The following is a 19,172-nucleotide window of genomic DNA, read 5'->3' as shown; positions in this document are numbered from 1 at the left end:
GAGAGTGAAGAACTTGCTGGAGGCCAAGCAGTTGGAAAATGGCTGAGCTGGGATTCAGATGTAAATCTAGCACCCTCCCCTCACTCTGAACCACTGTATATGGGGAATTGGGGGTGACATTTTGGGGAAGATGAATTTATTTCTTCTCTGATTTTCAAAGGAATTTATAGAACAGCTTAATCATTTGAAGGGATGTGCTCAAAATACAAAGGTATACTTATCCTGACAAAATGATTTGAAGTAGCCTGTCAAAGAGAAAATCCAAATTAGTGAGGGACATGGGCACAGAATGACCGTTTTTATTTTCTGCTACATAGAAAATGCAATAGGGGGACTTCCCTGGTGGTGCAGTGGTTAAGAATCCACCTGCCAATGCAGGGGAACATGGGTTCAAGCCCTGGTCTGGGAAGATCCCACGTGCCGAGGAGCAACTAAGCCCGTGTGCCACAACTACTGAGCCTGCGCTCTAGAGCCCGTGAGCCACAAGTACTGAGCCCGCGAGCCACAACTACTGAGGCCCACACGCCTAGAGTCTGTGCTCTGCAACAAGAGAAGCCACCGCAATGAGAAGGCCACGCACCGCAACACAGAGCAGCCCCTGCTCGCCACAACTAGAGAAAACCTGTGCACAGCAATGAAGACCCAGTGCAGCCAAAAATAAATAAATAAATTAATTAATTAATTTAAAAAAAAGAAAATGCAATAGGATAGTTCATTGAGGCAAGAAAATCTTTAAAAGTCACTAATAAAAACCCTTTTGATGTTGGATTTCTCTGACCATGCCCTCCTGGAGCTGGTGGCGTTAGGGCTCACTACTAAAATCCACAAGATGATCTTAGATGAAGCACAGTGTCTAGGCTTTGCTGGGGTGAGGTAAATGCACTGTCAAGATAACTGAACTCAAGGGCTCTGTGCTGGGAGACTACAAAGGAAATGCAGATCTCCTTTTTAGATTTAAAAAAATTTGTGTTGGAAAGAATATAAAACCCAAGTATTATTTCACTTAATATTGTACATGACACTAACATGGAAAATGAAACTGTGAAATTTTCAAATCACTGCATCCTAAATACCCACTATAAAAATAATGACAGTGTAAGTGTCAAACATTAGCTGAGCTAAGGCGCCAGCACTTTTCCTTTTATGTAGCTGCTGGTGAGGAACAGAGTTGAATTTCCACTTGATTCTTCCTTATCTAGCTATTTTTACCTGCTTTTGAGGCTGCGAGCATCTATTTTGGGGACATACTTGATTGGCTTGAAAACCTATGTGTTGTAAGCTCTAGGAGTAACCTTCTCACCTCCTACTGTCCTAAGTGACGGAAACAGAGAGAGAATTATTTCAGAGTTTCCTTGGATACTGGAATGGTAGTCAGTTCTATTAGGAAAAAATATAAAGTTTAACCTGGAAGTACCAGATTTTTGACCTTGAGAAGGAGGCCGACTTGGCTCTGTTGGACCTTTTTGTTTCTCTTTTCCTGATGTAAATGTTTTTGCTAAATGTTTTGGTTCAACTTCATCATGCTTGAGTGTATTGGGGTACTGTCTGTGGTCTTTCCTAACAGTTTTAAGGCTAGCTTCTCCATTGGAAGGTGCTTGATGAGCCACTAGTATCTTGTCAATTGTAAGTAGTATATGAGATATACTTAATATATGTAGGACATTTAGCATAAAAAAGCACATGGCAGATGCTTGAGAAATGCTATTTGCTCTTTTTAATAACATTGGTAATGGCCTAATTAATGTCCTTTAAAATATCACTTAATAAAGTATCAGTAATCTAACCACAAAACGTTTAGGAGAAATACAGCAGCCATCTTTTACCAAGTACTTTTGTGCAGGCCTTTGGATGGGTATTTCACATCTCTCTTCCGTGGGACTCTGCCAGGTAGTTTTTATTCTCGAAGCTCATCAAAGATAATCTATCCAGGGTCCCATGCTAAGTGGGAAAGCCTGGCTGTAAACCGAGGTCTGCTGCTCCAAAAATTACATTATTTTCATCTTGAGGCAAATCAAAACTTACCCATTCTCTACAACACTAAAGTACTTACAGTTCACTTTTTGCAGAAAAACATTGCAGAAATTTTCTGATATATTGTAAAAATGTTTAGATATTTTTCTATTTTAAGTGTTTAATATTGTACCCTACCTTTTTCATTTGACATTAAATCAAAAGCATTCTTCACGTTTTGAACAGTCTTCATAACTATCCAATTTTTAAAATCCAGTTTTTAAAGAAGCATCATTTTCTGACTAGCTGTCAAAACAGATATATACTGTTTTCATGCACTAGTAGGGAGGGTTTGCTGGTCAGGGCTGCAGTATGTCACTGTTCCTGCCACCCCTTCCTGAAAGGGAAAGCAGACCAACTTGTTCTCCTTTTATAAAGGATCTGACTTCTTCTCAGCTCAAAGTTCTCTTAGACTTAAGAACTAGAGGTGACATTATTAGGAAATCAAGCCCATTCTTCTGGACAGCTGCAGAACGCCTGCCCCAAGAGCAGGACAAGTGACTTTCACACCGTGACAGTCATTTTAAGCAGAGCTGACTCTCTCCCCGGCTGCATGAGATTTGACTTACATTTTCCTTATGTAATTTCTTTGACTCAAGTGAACTTTTCTTTCTGACCACAGAGTTCCTCAAGTTTTTTTAATTTATTTTAATTTTTTAAATTAATTTTTTAATTGAAGTATAGTTGATTTACAATGTTGTGTTAGTTTCAGGTGAACAGCATAGTGATTCAGTTATATATATGTTTATGTATGTGTACATATATATATACATATATATATTCTTTTTCAGATTCTTTTCTATTATAGGTTATTACAAGATACTGAATATATAGTTCCCTGTGCTATACAGTAGGTCCTTGTTTATCTGTTTTAATATAGTAGTATGTGTCTGTTAACCCCAAACTCCTAATTTATCCCCCCCACTTTCCCCCTTTGATAATTGTAGGTTTGTTCTCTGTGTCTGTGAGTCTCTTTCTGTTTTGTAAATAAGTTCCTTTGCAACATTTTTTTTAGATTCCACGTATAAGTGAAATCATATGATGTTTGTTTTTCTCTGTCTGGCTTACTTCACTTAGTATGATGATCTCTAGGTCCATCCTCCTCAAGTTTTTCTTGATCTTCCCTGCTTGTTCTTTTATATGGTCTAAACAGAACCCACCTCTCAAGATCCACCAAAACTAACAGCTGTAAATCAAGGTATTCCTTCCTTCATTCTTCAGCTGCTGGGACTACGTAGTGCAGCCTCGGCCATTGTGGTTGGGAGCTTACACCAGGTGAAGAACACAGACACTGACCAGTGACTTACAACATTATAGCACCTTTGTAATGACTTGTATGGGAGTGTATAATGTGAGTAAAGAGTGAGAGGTTATAGAAGAACAGGCTCAAGAGAGTGCTCTAGGAGTTGAGAGCAAGATTATTGATATCTTAGAGGATCAGGGGTGGTGTCATGGAGAATGCTTCTTGGTCAGCTGGCACATTGTCTAACCTGCACAGTACACGAAAATGCTTTTCTAGTCACCAAGCATTGATAAAGCAGAAGATCCATCACTACTTTTTACCAAAAAAAAAAAAAAAAAAGAACATTATGACTGACCATCTTTACCCATCACACAGAACTTGGTATTTCTGGCAGCTTATCTCTGTAGAGGACTTTAGATGAACGATGATCTCAATACTTTCATACCACTATTCATATAGCCTACTAATAATTTTTATAGAAAGTAAAAGCATGGCTTCTGCTTAAGAAAGATGAAGGGTTGATGGAAGATGAAATACTTATAAAAGGTTTACCCTAAATACCTCTGGGGAAGAGACATACACTTAAATTTTGATAAAGACAATATTTATAAGAGGGTTTATTCTGGATCAAAACCATAATGATAACAGCATTAGTAGCAGCTGATACTTACATGATATTTATTCTGGACCAAGCATTGTTCTCAGAGTTTTAATATATTAGGTCATCAATCCTTATAGCAAGCCTATGAGATAGGTACTATGATAGCGACTCTACAGATAAGAAAAGAAGCACAAAGAGGTTAATACACTGCCAAAGGTTTTTCAGTCAGTGAAGGGCAGAATTAGAATGCAGATTGAGGTAGTTTGTCTTTCAAGTCTATGCTCTTAATCAGTGTACTATCGGGGTCTCTTCACAAATGTTATCTCTAATCCATAAAATAACCTTACAGGAAGTTAGTACTGTGCCTGTTTCACAGATGACAAAAGCCATACTCAAAGCCTATAAAACTAGTGAGTGGCAAAACCAAGATTTGAAGCCAGGAGTTTAACCTGTCTTTTTCCCAACTAAGCCTCCTCGCTTGGTGAATTTCACAGGAGATTAGCCTGAATTTACATGAATGTTTAACAAGTAAGAAAGAAAACATTTTTTTTAAAGTCTAAATACTGACCAGATAATAGCAGTGAAAATTCATCAATGAACGAGTGTGAGAGCCCTCTGTGTACCCAGCTTCTGATGGGAACACAGTAAAGCATTAAGACCAACATGCAAGAAATAATTGGAAAACAGTGTTTTCTGTTGAATTGGCTTTAATTGCATGCAGGCATGCTTCAGAGAAGGGGAAAAAAGAATGTGAGCAAGAGTTGTAAGGGGAAGATTTCCTGAGGGAGGTGGAAGTCGGTTGGAGCCTTGAAGGGTAGTAGAATTGGATGGAGCTAAAGAAAGAGGATTTGAGGTGGAAAGGGAAGCAGAGTAAGTAAAGCCAGAGACCAAGCTTGGGTGTGGAGGCTTAGTGAGGACCCTGGGACACAATGTCTGTGTTGGGGGGTCTGAGAAATGAAGTTGGATTCTTGGGCAGGAGAACAGCATTGTGAAATGGGATGAAAGCATGTAGAGCAGGGAGTGCCTTTGAGGACCCGAGGGGAGAGTTTGTCTGTTCATGGAGAATCTGTCCACAGAGTGGCCAGCACACAGAGGGTAAGCAGGACTGCCCCCCGTTTCCTCTGTGGTTACCCCATGTCTCAGTGACTGACCATTGAATTTCCGCATTTGCGTATTTCCCAGAGAAATGAAGGCGATCTCTTCCACCGGCTGTGGCACATCATGAATGAAATCCTGGATCTGCGGCGGCAGGTGCTTGTGGGGCATCTCACCCACGACCGGATGAAGGATGTGAAGCGCCACATCACCGCCCGCCTGGACTGGGGCAACGAGTGAGTACTGGCCACTGAGGGGGCGGGCTCTGGTGGCTGAACACCACAGATGTGACTGCGACACACGTGTGAGCCACTGTGCAGTCATATCTCTGGAAGACACCAGAGGAGGCTTTTCCATCTTTCCCCTTCGGGGGGCTTAGTGCAAACTCTCACTAGTGGAGTCGAGAACTGCATCCTCTAGGGCTGGTATGGGTCTCAGGACGTTGTCGGTTCTCTACTGCCCTGTGTGCTCTGACAGGGTGCAAGTGCTCATGAAATACAAAATATTCACTGGGGTCAGTCAGATATGGCGTCTGCTAAAAATTCATCTTGTTTCAAGGCTTTAGGTTTGGCATGTGAATTTCCTTCTAAATATATTCCTCTTCTTTATTGTGGTAGATCGTTGGTGTAATCTGGAGGGAAACACTAATGCTAATAGCTTCTGTTAAAAGTCTTAGGACAGGTACCCTGGGTGGGAGGGGGGTGTGCTCTCCTTATTGCCCTGATTCTGCCTGTGTATACATATTAGTCTCTTTGAGGAGCTACTTGGGAGAGCTCAGTAAAAAAGCTGTTCTTGACCAAGATTTACTTTTAAATAAAACTGTAAGTGACTAATCTAAAATAACAGCCAAGCACTTTAAATAGTATATCTAATCACTTAAAGCTCTGATGAAGGCTGATATTGTGCTAAGTATGAATGTTAATATATGGGGGAGAAATTAGAATAAACCAGCTTTGACTATGATGTTAGGCTTGTATGGGCTTAAGTTTAAGGAAGGTAAATGGTCCCTCGGTATCCTACAAGGTCATAGCCTCCCTCCCGTTCCTCTCCCCAAATCCCCATTTGCTATTTGGACCTTCAAAGGATCTTAGGGCAACAGAATAAAAGAAAAGCTGACAGAAAAAGGAGAAGGCAGTAAAATGTGCACCACAGATAAATTTGCCTCTTACTGAATCTGGAAAAACTGTTCTGAAACGAGAGTGCGCTTCCTCTAACCATAGCAAGTCGCTTTATCAGAAGCCAGTTTTGATTCCTGCCAAGACATCACATACTACAGCTATGAAGACATGGACCCACTGACACATTTTAAAGCTCTGTCTCATCCAGAGTCCTTCCGGTATTTCGTTGAGTGAGCTGTGCCATTCATCCTTTCACCGACAGTCGGGAGAGCAGCCCTAATTCATTTATCTCAGGAAGATTTATTCCTTCTGGGGAATCAAAAACAAGAGCAGGTTTGGAATGCAGCAAGACATTGCACTAGGAACTCTGCTATTTTACGATGAGAGGCAAATTCCAGAGCCCTCCTTGACTTCAGTTTCCTCACTTGTCGAAGGAGTAAGTTGAGCTAGAAGAGATCCAAGGCCCCTTTCCGCTCCAGGGCAACATGATTCAAAGCACATAGCACTTCCTGAGAGAGAGGATTTGCCAGCCACATGCATGGAGCCTCCGGTCTCGCTGTGTGAGATGGGGTAGCACTTGGAGGGGTAGATCTGAAGACTGTTTGACCGCGACTTAGGCTGCCCATCTTTCGTGTGTTTTTTGTTTGTTTGTTTTGAAAAAACTTTGAGCTTTTAGAAGTTAGAAATATAGAGCAGGCAAGAAGATGATACTTTTTCAGTTTTAGGAAGGAAGATGATGAGAGAAGGAAGGGAAAGGAGGGAAAAACATTAATTATGACTGAATCATGGCTCAATTTTGACTCCTGTAAGTTCTAGCTTGTACTTTAGGCAGTTCTTTGGCTAATTTATGGTAAGTTGGTAAAACATTGATGCATGAAAGCGAGCAATATAATTTATTTAGATCATCCTCAAATTCATGAATTTTCTGAGGTCTCATTCTGTTTTCTTTGAATTTCTTTGACAACTTATTTAAAATGACTTACAGTTTACAGATTGTGCATTTACTGTATTCCTTTAAATATAGTTTTCTTACTGAATGGAAAAGCAAAAGTGGAAAGCAAATTCAGATAATTCTCTTGCATATTAAACTAAATTGTTCTGCAAAATTGTCTATCAGCATGTAGATCTCGGGATGAACATAAGTGAAAGATGTGTTCAGTCTCAAGTTGTATGTCAAACTGTTGAAGAGTGGTGAAGAGAAGCCTCTAGATGGAGGAAGCTTGGGAGGAGAGGGAGGGGGAGGAGGAGAGACCCATCTTGTTCCCTAAAGGGGCCATCAGAAGAAGTGTTCTCGCCTGGAAGCCTCGAACAGACTTAAAATAATAGCATCTGTCTCGGTTCTCCGTAGAGTCCTGTGCTGTCCTTTGACTTTCCTGTGACGATGATACAGGAGGGAGAATCAATTCATTCTTCCTTCCTGATGTCCCAGAGCAGTTCAGTGACTGAGTTAATATAAAACTAACCCCCCACCCACCCATTTCCCTTGCTGGCTTCCCATGTCCTGTGTCCTCTCCTTCCATCCTGTTCCTTCCCTCTTTGCCTCATTTCTTCTTGTCTTTTAGAGCACTGTCCTGACCCTCTTCTGTGAGCTCAGACGCCTCACACAGTGGGAGGGTTATCCTAAGGATATACCTAGGAATTAACAGAACAAAATAGAAACATATAAAAGTCTCTTCACACAGCTAGGACTCCAGGAAGCCAGCAGAAGTTGAATATTCCGAGCCTTATGAGAGGAAGAGACTTGCAGATCACCAGCTCCTGGGGCCCCAAAGCTGAGGAAGGTTCTGGATCCCACACCTACTCCAGAACCTCTGCTGCTGGAGTTGGTCTTAACTCAGTCATTCTGCAGTGACGTAGATCACTTGTCCTTCATGTTTCTCAGATGGTTGATGCTATGTGAATTTCCAGGTTTAAATTCTCAAAGAAGGAATCTCATTGACAACCAGTATCCGTTATTCATGTTCAAACTGAGCATTTTGTACCAGCCGCTCATGAGCTGCTGGCTAGTCCAGGGATTATTTGTCCTTTGGTCAGGTGCCTACCTGTGGGCCAGTCAGGTGTGGCTCAGGAAGGGGAGATGGTCAGATGACTAAACTACTTCAGCTGCCCCCTGCCCCTCCCAGAAGAAAGTATGGTAGGGCAGCTTCTCATGGAACGTGCCGCGGGGAAGGAGGTAAGTGCCATGATTCACATGTGGTTGTATGCAGGCACACTGCAGAAATACTGCAGGTTCGGTTCCAGACCACCGCAATAAAACGGATATTGCAGTAAAGCAAGTCACAAAATTTTTTGATTCCCCAGTGCATGTAAAAGTCATGTTTACACTGTACTGTAGTCTATTAATGTGCAATGGCAATATGTATTAAAAATATACATATCTTAATTTAAAAATACTCTATTGCTAAAAAATGTCAAAACAATTAAGATAGTGACATCAAAGATCATTGATCAGAGATCCCCATAACAAATGTAATAATGAAAAAGTTTAAAATATTTTGAGAGTTACCCAAATGTGACACAGAGACATGAAGTGAACAAATGCTATTGGAAAAATGGCGCCAACAGGCATGTGACACAGGGTTGCCACAAACCTTCAACTTGTAAAAAACGTAATATCTGTAAAGTGCAGTAAAAACAAGGTATGCCTATATCCTCTTTCCTGTGCTAGATAATCTTTCCTCAGCAATACTCACCTGGTATCTTCTGATATCTTATATTGTAGTGCAGTGGTCCTCTCTTGGGACGGGATAGAGAATGGGGAACAGACCCTATCAGAATCCCCTGATGAGGTAGAGTAAGGGGAATTTATTAGTCTGCTCAGGCTGCCAGAACAAAATACCACAGACTGGGTGGCTTAAACAACAGACATTTATTTTCTCATAATTCTGGAGGCTACTAATCCGTGAGCAAGGTACCAGCAAATTCAGTTTCTGGTGAGTACTCTGTTGCTGGCTTGCAGATGGCTGCCTTCTTGCTGTGTCCTCGTATGGCCTTTCCTCTGTGCGTGCATGGAGAGAGAGAAATCTCTGGCGTCTCTTCTGCTTCTTCTAAGGACACCAGTCCTATTGGATTAGGGCCTCACTCATATGACCTCACTTAACCTATATTATCTCCTGATAGTCCCTCTTTTCAAATATAGTCATATTGGGGTTAGGGCTTCAACGTACAAATTTTGGGAGGACACAGTTCAGAAACTAACAGGGAGACATGGGTATTTTGAAAATGAATTACCGAGTTTGTGCTTTGAAAGTTCAACGAAAATTATAGAATGGGAGTGTGATTTTTAAGTTTCGCAAAGAAAAACACAATTGAAGAAAAGTGAGAAACTGTTTTAGTATCTAAAAGCCAAGTCGTCTGGAGCCTGTGCTCCACAACAAGAGAGGCCGCGATAGTGAGAGGCCCGCGCACCGCGATGAAGAGTGGCCCCCGCGTGCCGCAACTAGAGAAAGCCCTCGCACAGAAACGAAGACCCAACACAGCCATAAATAAATAAATAAATAAGTAAATTTAAAAGCCAAGTCCTACCGTCAAGAGGGCCAGAGTCTTGTAATCTTAAGACCAACAATCCCTCAGGGTGGCTGGGGAAGTACCTGGCTTGAAGTATGTGCTGAATTAATAAGAGGTTTTTACTTATGAAACCTCTAATGAGGTTTTGGGGAGGTCACAGAATTTTAGGATGTTTTCAAAATACAACAGTGAGAAAGCTGTGGTTGTATAATTGGAAATGCCATGCAGGAAGGCTTCCATATTAGAGAGAGTAATGATGTGGAAGGGATGTAGAGCAAATTATCCTCAGAAAATTAAGTGTGAGACCCAGAGTGGGGTAATTGAGGGGAGTCTGGTAGAGAGACGTCATGAAGCCTTTGGGATAGTTGTGACGGTTAAGGAGATGAGTAGAATTATACAGCCTTGACATCAGTGTAGTAAGGTAGATGCCTGGAAAGGAGTGTTATCAAGGTCACTAGAGGGAAACTGGCAAGATTATACTCATTTTCCTCTGTCCATGGTAAGACATCACAAATCCATTACCATACTTGGTCCCACTGAGGCTGGATATAACCTTAGAATATTTCTTAGCATAGTAATTCATGTATCAGTCACAGTGAAACCTGACGTAAGAGATTAAGCCATTTTTGCTACCCCAGGCGTAGACCTATGCTGTCCTAATTTCTCTCCCCTGCCTTTACTGAGTTTCTCCTAATGACTGACCCCAGAACTTGCCATGAATAAGGACCATGCACATGTTGCCAGAGATTCCCACTATTAATGTGTTAGCTCTGGATATAACTAGGTATTTTGGTGCCAGGTCAAATCCTAAAGGCTACACTTCCCTCTCCTCAACTCTATTTTCTAGAACAAAATTATGTCTATCTCTAGTTTCCACCCCAGTACAAGGAGGAAGTGTTTCTGTGGTAATAGCTTGTAGGGTGCTAGAGGTTCCCCACCATAGAGTACCAAGGCCCCCAGTGGCAGGAGCGCTCCACCAAGAGTGCCAGCCCATTCCCACCCGACCCCATTTACTTGCCTTTGTCATCTTCTGTTTCTCAAATTATGACCAGTGTTCAGCCTAGTTACTTACTCCAGTCACGGTGAGAGGTTAATATAAGGTAAAAAATATGGGTGAGAGAAGCATGGTGGGTGATGTATCGAATGTTAGGGTGATACAGTAAAGATAATTATTTTTAATATATTCTGTCAAGGTGACTCTTCCGCCAAATGTTTGCAATCTGTTTTCTAGACAACTGGGACTGGACCTGGTGCCTAGGAAAGAGTACGCGATGGTGGATCCAGAGGACATCAGCATTACTGAGCTCTACCGATTGGTAGGTATAGGAATCCTTGGCTCACAGCCTCACTGCTAACTTTGTGGTTTCCATGACAGTCTTCATACTTGCTTGATTTTGTAAGAACAGGATGTTGTTCCCGGTTTAATTTGGAGCAAGTAAAGAGAATTGAGAGCTGAGGTGACCATGCCCCAAGTACAAAACTGAGATAATTTACCCATCTCAGAATGCCTTGACGTTCCTACTGAGCCCTCAATGCCCAGGCACTAGGAAGTAAAGCCAAAGAAGTTTTAAGTTTTATTTTGCAAATCTTTGTACTTTGCCTAGTCTAGTGAAATCTTTGTATTTTGCCTAGTCTAGTGGAATGGTTACAAGTCATACGTATTTATCTGTTCTGTTTCAGGACATTGTTGTGACTAATGGTTTCCAGTTAGTGCTCACCAATATGTTAGCTCCCCTCCCTGCCCTGTTATCACTGTATGCACAGACTCCTGAAAGTATCTCTTCCTTGGTCTCCAAATGCTAGACTTATCCCCCACATCTCCCAAACCCCAGGCCATCCCTAAGTGCTGAAGCTTGTTAATAATGCTGAGATATTTGGTCATCTTGCCCATCATGGCATCGCCCATGACTTGAGTTTTTTGTCTAGTTACATGGTAGGTTGAAGTCCAGTTATTTACTTGGCATCTAGGTTACCCAAATCTGGTCCCATCTGCCTTGTTTTTTTTGTTTGTTTTTTTTTTTTTGGCTGCGTTGGGTTTTCTTTGCTGCGCGCGGGCCTTCTCTAGTTGCGGTGAGTGGGGGCTACTCTTCGTTGCAGTGTGTGGGCTTCTCGTTGCGGTAGCTTCTCTTGTTGCAGAGCAGGGGCTCTAGGCACATGGGCTTCAGTAGTTGCAACATGCGGGCTCAGTAGTCGTGGCTCGCGGGCTCTAGAGTGCAGGCTCAGTAGTTGTGGCGCACGGGCTTAGTAGCTCCTCAGCTTGTAGGATCTGCTCGAACCCGTGTCCCCTGCATTGGCAGGCGGATTCTTAACCACTGCGCCACCAGGGAAGTCCCTAGCCTCATCTTCTTAATATTTGTATGAAGTTTTACCTAATCTCTAGATACTCACTGAGCTATTTTAAAATCTCAAATCAAAGAAGCCAGTATCCCAGGTGTAACTTTGCTTTGCTCTAGTTACCGCTGCATCTTACCCCACGTTCCAAGGAGGAGTGACTGTGGTAAATAGCTGACTCCTTTTTGGAAGATCCTACCTCTCTGGGGGTAGCTTCCCAAGCTTAGAGTATTCTTCATAGAATTGCAGATTATTCTTGACCTGAGATTATCTGAAAAACGTGGTGGAAAAAATCATCAGTAAATCCATCAGGCGTATGTCTGATTTGAGAAAGCAGTTCTTAATACCGCTTTCAGTTTCCCCCTTCATCATCAATCTGTTCAGATTATCTACAGCTCATTATTTCCGTTGGAATAAATTCCGTTTCTGTGGAGAATTTCCTTTGCTTTACGTTGAGCTTCTTGAGAGTGATGTTTCATGCTGCACCCCTCTGTGGCATCAGTGCTAAGCAGGGTATCAGGCCCAGAGCAAAAACACAGTTGAAGGTTGGTTGGAGGGAGGAGGGCAGAGATGGAGGAAGGGCACACAAGGAGAATATTTACAGTTAAAGCCACCACTAACTCTTAGCTTATATAACAAACAAAATCTCTAGAAATTATTTGTCAGCGACCTCCTCTAATGGGACATTTTTATTATAGTTTATTTAACTGTTGGGCATCAGATTTTGTCTCTCACTTTTGTTTTAATCTGTCACTCAATTTGAAGTTTCTTCAGAGTGGGCACCGTGTCCTATATTGATACTTCCTCTGTTATGTCCAACATAATCTCGTTCAGTGATTTGCACTTAATAAGCAATCACTTAATGATTTTGATGTTATTACGGTATTATGAGAAGACCATGGGTATAGATCCAAAAAGCTAGATTTAAATTTCATCTCTTCCTTCCACCAGCTCTCTGATCTTGCACTTACTGCTAAATTTTTCAGAGCTTCAGTTTCTTAGTCTATTAAATGGAGAAATAATTCTAACCATGTTTGTTAGGACGGTTAAATAAGAAATGCATGTAAAATGCCTTTCCTTGACAGACAATGTTTGCAAAGCACCTAAGCATTCAGTCAGTTTTCATTCCTTTGTCATCTTTATTTCATCCTTATTAAGGAGGTAAGATGGCAAGAATAATTGCTGCCTTATGTGCTAAATCTTAAGATTAGATCTGGCTGTGTTCAATGAAATAAATAAATAATAGAAGCTTAGACATGATGGAAATTATTTCTCTTTTACAGTATGCAAGCCCAGAGGCAGGAAGTCCTGGGCTTGTTTGTGGTTTCATGGTGTCAGAAGCAAAAAAAGGCTCCATCATCAAGGATACTTCAAAGTACAACATAGCTGCAAAAACTCTAGCCATGACCTTGCTCTCCAGCTGTAAGAAGGAGAAAGATTTCTCTCAGTTGACTCAACTATTTTAATGAGCCTTCCTGGAGCTACCACACAATACTTGCACTTATATTTCATTGGCCAGAACACAGTCACATCTCCACATTTAGCTAAGGATGTCAAATATTTGAGAAGCAGCTAACAGTGTCTGACACAAATATGTTTTATTTTCCCAAGTTTGATTTTGTATGCATGTGATTTTATCTCTCTTCTTTTTACTTAATGTCATATATAGGACGGGAAATTTATTTCATCTCTTTGAACATTCCAATTTGTGAGTTGTGGCTGCTGGGAGTGTTATATTGATAAGATTCTGGGGTCTCATCCAGGCTGTGATAGATTAGCAGTGACTGCCATTGGAGGGGTTTTTTCATATTTTATAGCTCAGAACCTAGTCCACAGTCTTCATTTGACAGATGAGGAAAATAAAACATTGTAATTTTACATGAAATTGTAATTTCTCCTCCATAGTGGTTGCATTTTACTGCTTCTAAAGCAAAGACAATAGCCCAAGAGAACCCCAAATGATTATAAGCTTCAGAAGGACATGTTTTTTCTTTAAGGCAGCTTCAAGTTCCTATTTATGTCCTGGCCCAGCAGTAATCAGGTTCTCTGTAGCACTGGCCCTTTTCTCTATGCAACCTAAACGTGACTGATTGTATTGACTTTGCCAGGGGGAGTTGGCAGGCACCACCACCAATCCCTTATGGTGAGGGTGGGAGTGGGGTGGTGATTTATTGTCACTCCTAGATCAAGGATCATGGCATGGAGGTAAAATGCCCCAACACAGGATGCTGGATTAATCATTGCCACTTCTCTTTCTTTACTATGTCTTCTCCCCGTAATATTTGAAACACAGGTGTTTGCATCTTACAAACTCCCTACTGCATCATTAGAAAAAAAATGTCTTGTTTTGGGTTTTTGATAGCCCTGTTAGCAGATCTTTCTCACCTGATTGTGTTCATCTAAGCAGTAAAATGTTCTAAACCTCACCGTGTTGACATATGTCCCGTTGAAACATATGGTTTACTGCCAACAACCAGAGCTCAATCCTTCTGTAGTCAAGAGGACTTTATTGGCTGGATTCTCAGGTTGTTTGGGCATGAGGAGTATCTTTTTAGGAACCTTTCTTGGTTTTTATAAGATCAGGTTAGCTGCTTGCTTTGTGATACTTAGTGGGTAGGCCATTGTTTCTCCAACAGAGAACAGGGTACATTTGGCAATGTCCGGAGACATTTTTGGTTGTCACAATTGGGGATGGTGTGGAGTCGGGGGTGGAGAGAGGTACTACTGGTATCTGGTGAGTAGATGCCAGAAAAAGCTGTTAAACATCCTACCAAGCCCGGGACAGCCCCACGGCAGAGAAATTACCAGCCCAAATTGTCAGTAGTGCTGAAGGTGCGAACCCTGGTGTGGACCATTCACCCAGTAATTAATGCATTAGTGAGGGTTAATAATTTGTATCGCTTTAATAAATCTTCAGAATGCATCTGTTTCTTTTCCTAATCAAAGGTCTAGTTAAACTGTAAGCACATTTAGAGTCACTGCTAGGTGCCTTTGTAACCATAAATTATTTCAGAGATGGATTTTTGTCTATGTGTTATAACTACCAAATCATAGTTCTTGAATTGTGGACACACCTTTTAAATTTTGCTACTGCAATAATATATTCACAGAGAGATTTTTTAGCAGTTCCCAAAAGTAGTGAATTACCAAAAGATAAACAAGGCATCGTAACCTATGTAAGTTCAAATCTGTCTCAGGGTTGGAAGGATGGTGGGTGAGGAAGAGAGGAGATTTCAGTGCCATTTGTGAGGGCCCATGTCACACGTCCAAAGGGTAGAATTAAGTGGGCTTATTACTAGCATGCGTGCAAAGACCAAGGCAGTAATTGTACAAAAGATGCAACAATACGTTTTTCACTCTTCTAGGATTTGCATCTCTCTGCACATGATGTCAATCAGTGATTCTCAGCCCTCATTGCACATTAGAATCACCTGGGGAGCTTTTAAAACTACCCCTGTCTGGACCCCCATCCCCTAGAAATTCTAATTTAATTGCTCTGGGATGGGACCTGGGCATACGTATGTTTTAAAAGCTCTCTTGGTGATTCTAAAGTGCAGCCAAGGTTGAGAACCACTGATCTAGATAGATTGGATTCTTTGCAGGAATAAGGGAGCTAATTTTTCTCCTCAGTTTTTAGTGAATGTCATGAATGATGCTGGGAACTTTGCACTGTTTGAAGTAAAGACCAGACATCTCTTTGAGGTCTGTTCTTTTCATAATGTTTTATATCTGTTTTTCCAGCTCTAGCCTTTAGTAGTTATTCATTTCTTCATAGCAGTTTGTGCATTGTTACCCTGAACTTTTAAGTAAATCAGTAAATAAGTTAGCAACTTCAGAAAATAAAAAGCTTGAGAAGTTAAAGAGATGTAGTTTTATGAATGCGTTATGTTTCCTTTGCCCTGTTATAAAGGATTTTTAAAGCCCAAAATAGAGCAACTCTCATAGAAAAAAAGACAGAATTATGCTTTTTTTCTAGTTATAATATTTCTCTGCAGAAAGCCTTTTCAAGTAATTATGGCCAACACATACCACAGTGCTGAGGTCCGCTTTAAAAGAAAATGCACTTTTCACTTTCACAGAGGCGTGTCCAGTGTACCTGCTGAGTATACAATAATTATAGATGCATTTGGTTAATTGCATTTTTTTTAGCTGTCTACTTTTCAAGTGGTTCAATTTAAAAAATAAAAGCATGAAAAAATTCTGGTGATTTTATGCTGTTGCATCTATAATTGTAAATGGCATTTTTTTACATTCAAATCTTGGTTAGTTAGTCATTAGTTCTTGAACTATACTTAGAAACATAAAAAGATGGCTAATGTAGACCTATAGTTCTGTACCTTAACCTCAACAAAGGATATGACTCCTTTGGAGTTAATCCCTGAGCTATTAATATTTTTTTAAATTGTCAAGTGATCCACAAGAGGTAGCCTCTTTAGTAGTCTGTGTTATGAAAGCAATACTCTTACACGTTCTTAGCACCTGTTCTGTTAATTCACAGCCTTTCTGTATGTCTTCCCTGTGCTCTTAGCCTGAGTCAGTTCTGCTCACAGTGTGGTCCAAGAACTAGCTGGACCGTGAACAGTTTGTAACTGGCCCAAGTACAAAAATGGCGAGTAAATGTTTAGAAACCTTTATAACATTTTGACATTGCCATGGCATTTTTATGGTATTTTATGAAAATATCAATCTGCGGTAGGTTAGGGGGAAAAACCAACCTGGTCCTTCACTGCAGGTAGTTTGAGAAGTTCTGTCCTAGATGGTTCATAATTCCCGCTCACTCTTTCGCTCTCAGCTAAAGTGTCATTTTCCCAAGAAACCTTCTGACTGCCCAGACACAAGTCAAATTCTCCATTCATCACAGTTGCAGTTTTCTATCCGTTTGTGTGACAATTTTGTTGATGTCTGCTCCCCCTAGTAGAAAAGCTCTATGAAGGCAGGCTGTTACTGTGTTTACGCATCATTGCATTCCCAGTGCTGGGCTCATAATAGATAGGTAACAAGTATATGCTGACTAAATGATCATTCTCATGTTCTCCTCACCCCTGGAACCATGGGTGATTCCTTTCCTTCCTCAACTTGTGGGAACTCTTACTTCCGGTCCCGCCTCCCAAGTATAGCCTAGGCTAGCTGTATTAAGGACGGAAATAAGAGATGGACACAGACTCTATTCCTGCCTTTAGACCCCTCACTGGCTTTCTTAGGTCTGCTCCCCTTTAGCTCCGCAGCAAGTTAGAAACATTTTCTTGCTCTAGTGATTGAATATCATTTGCTACTGCCCGCCTCAGAAAACTACCACAAGTTTGAAATTTAGTATACTTTAAAAGAATTTTTAATTATGAGAAATGTGAAGTCATAGCTACATTGTTCAGCGAAATGATCAGCTAGATACAATTTAGTCTGATTTTTAAAAGATGGCTAATAATTTGTTCTCACCCTGGGAGTTGACGAGGGACCGATAGCATCCTTTGAACTTCACGCTGCCTGAATCTGCTCAGTGAGTTGATATCATTTTAACGTTAATGATTAAGAAACAAATCTTAAAGCAGGATTCCTTGATGGTCTGCAAACTTCAGTTTTTTATTTTAGAAGTTGGGAGAAAATTTGGAATTTAACATCCACCTAGATACCAAATACACAGCAAAAAAAAAAAAAAAAAAAAAAAGCACAGGACATCATAATCACACCATAGCTAACTAGCTTGTCGGGTTCCATTATTTAATTCGGTCCATGCTGATCATGTTTTTTGGGGGGGGTGTCATTCAGATGGACCACCGACATCGGAAGAAAGATACCCCAGTGCAGGCCAGCAATCACCACCTCTTTGTGCAGATGAAAAGCCTCATGTGTTCCAACCTGGGAGAGGAGCTTGAGGTCATCTTTTCACTCTTTGACAGTAAAGAGAATCGACCAATCAGGTAACTGCATGTGGAGATATGACTTGAACTTCTTAATGTTGGAAATGTGGATATTTGCAACTGGCAGGCTTCAGGATATATGACCTTGTACATTTTTCCTCTATCAGCCTGTTTTCTCATCTGTAGAACTCTGTGAATTTCTAAGCTGCCTAACTTCTGGGCGTTTCCCCGAAAATTAGATGAAATGATGCATGCAAACGTTTTTTGAAAAACTCAAAAGTGCTGTGGAACCATAATTATTATTAAATGAAAGTATGTCATTGATATCAGGTCTGTTATTTGAGTTATTTTGTATTGATAATGCAAGGAAGACATAATATCTCTGAAATCTGAAGTTTGTTTGCTTATCAAGTTCAATACATTGTATTTTTCAAATTTTCAGTAAGCAATTATATTATTCTTACCCTGTCTGCATCAAATGATATTGAGAGAGAACTAAATACTTGGAAACCTTCCCATGAGAGTTTCAGAGCTGGGAAATAATAAACAGTTTTCACCTACATTTTTTTTCTTTCTCTGTCTTACCTGTTGTAGTTCTCTTATGGCAAGTTTTCAATATTTAGGAGAAACTTACAATGGACGTTTTGGTTGTTATCCGAAGATCTCAACTTTTTTTGAGACTTTTTTTACGTTTAAAATTTTTTAAATCTTGAAGTTGAGCACAATCCACACCATCTTTTACATTAAAATTTTTAAATTTGAATTTAGAATTACAATTGTAACACAGATTACACATAATGAGCCAATTGTACCACACTTTAAAGAAATAATACTAAAATAAACGTTGACAATTTTAAGCAACAATGAGCCACATATATTGTTTTGTAAATATAAAATAATCCTGGAGTATTTTCTGGTTTAAAAAAAAATCTTTTTCTAGGAAATATGTGTGAAGTTTATTTTTAGTGCATTTATAGCCATAAAATCTTTGGTGAATTAACGTATATGTTATTCATTACCTACTAGAAAGTGTACTTTCTATTTCTTGACAGTGGACTGTGTCCATAGAATTTTTTAATTTTTAAAATTTTATTTATTTTTGGCTGCATTGGGTCTTCATTGCCGCGTGCGGGCTTTCTCTCGTGACAGCGAGCGGGGGCTACTCTTCGTTGCAGTGCGCGGGCTTCTCATTGCGGTGGCTTCTCTTGTTGCGGAGCATGAGCTCTAGGCGCTCAGGCTTCAGGAGTTGTGGTTCGTGGGCTCTAGAGCGCAGGCTCAGTAGTTGTGGCACACAGGCTTAGTTGCTCCGCGGCATGTGGGATCATCCCGGACCAGGGCTCGAACCCATATCCCCTGCATTGGCTGGCGGATTCTTAACCACTGCGCCACCAGGGAAGTCCCGTGTTTATAGA

The 19,172-nt window shown here is 40.7% G+C and overlaps 1 protein-coding gene across 4 annotated transcripts in view; it reads left to right on the top strand.

The window, feature by feature from the left end:
* The window catches only part of DOCK4 (dedicator of cytokinesis 4), a 482,024-nt gene that overhangs the window by 212,731 nt on the left and 250,121 nt on the right, over positions 1-19,172 (top strand). For all 4 annotated transcript variants that reach the window (XM_068549319.1, XM_068549318.1, XM_068549321.1 and 1 more), the window contains exons 6-8: positions 5,037-5,185; positions 10,806-10,890; positions 17,669-17,820. In XM_068549319.1, the coding sequence (XP_068405420.1) occupies positions 5,037-5,185; positions 10,806-10,890; positions 17,669-17,820 (386 nt within the window). The remainder of the gene's footprint in view (positions 1-5,036; positions 5,186-10,805; positions 10,891-17,668; positions 17,821-19,172) is intronic.

Source organism: Eschrichtius robustus, chromosome 8 (genome assembly GCF_028021215.1).
Source record: "Eschrichtius robustus isolate mEscRob2 chromosome 8, mEscRob2.pri, whole genome shotgun sequence".
Classification (NCBI taxonomy): domain Eukaryota; kingdom Metazoa; phylum Chordata; class Mammalia; order Artiodactyla; family Eschrichtiidae; genus Eschrichtius; species Eschrichtius robustus.
The sequence above is the reverse complement of the archived record's forward strand: the minus strand, read 5'-3'. Positions and strand labels throughout refer to the sequence as shown.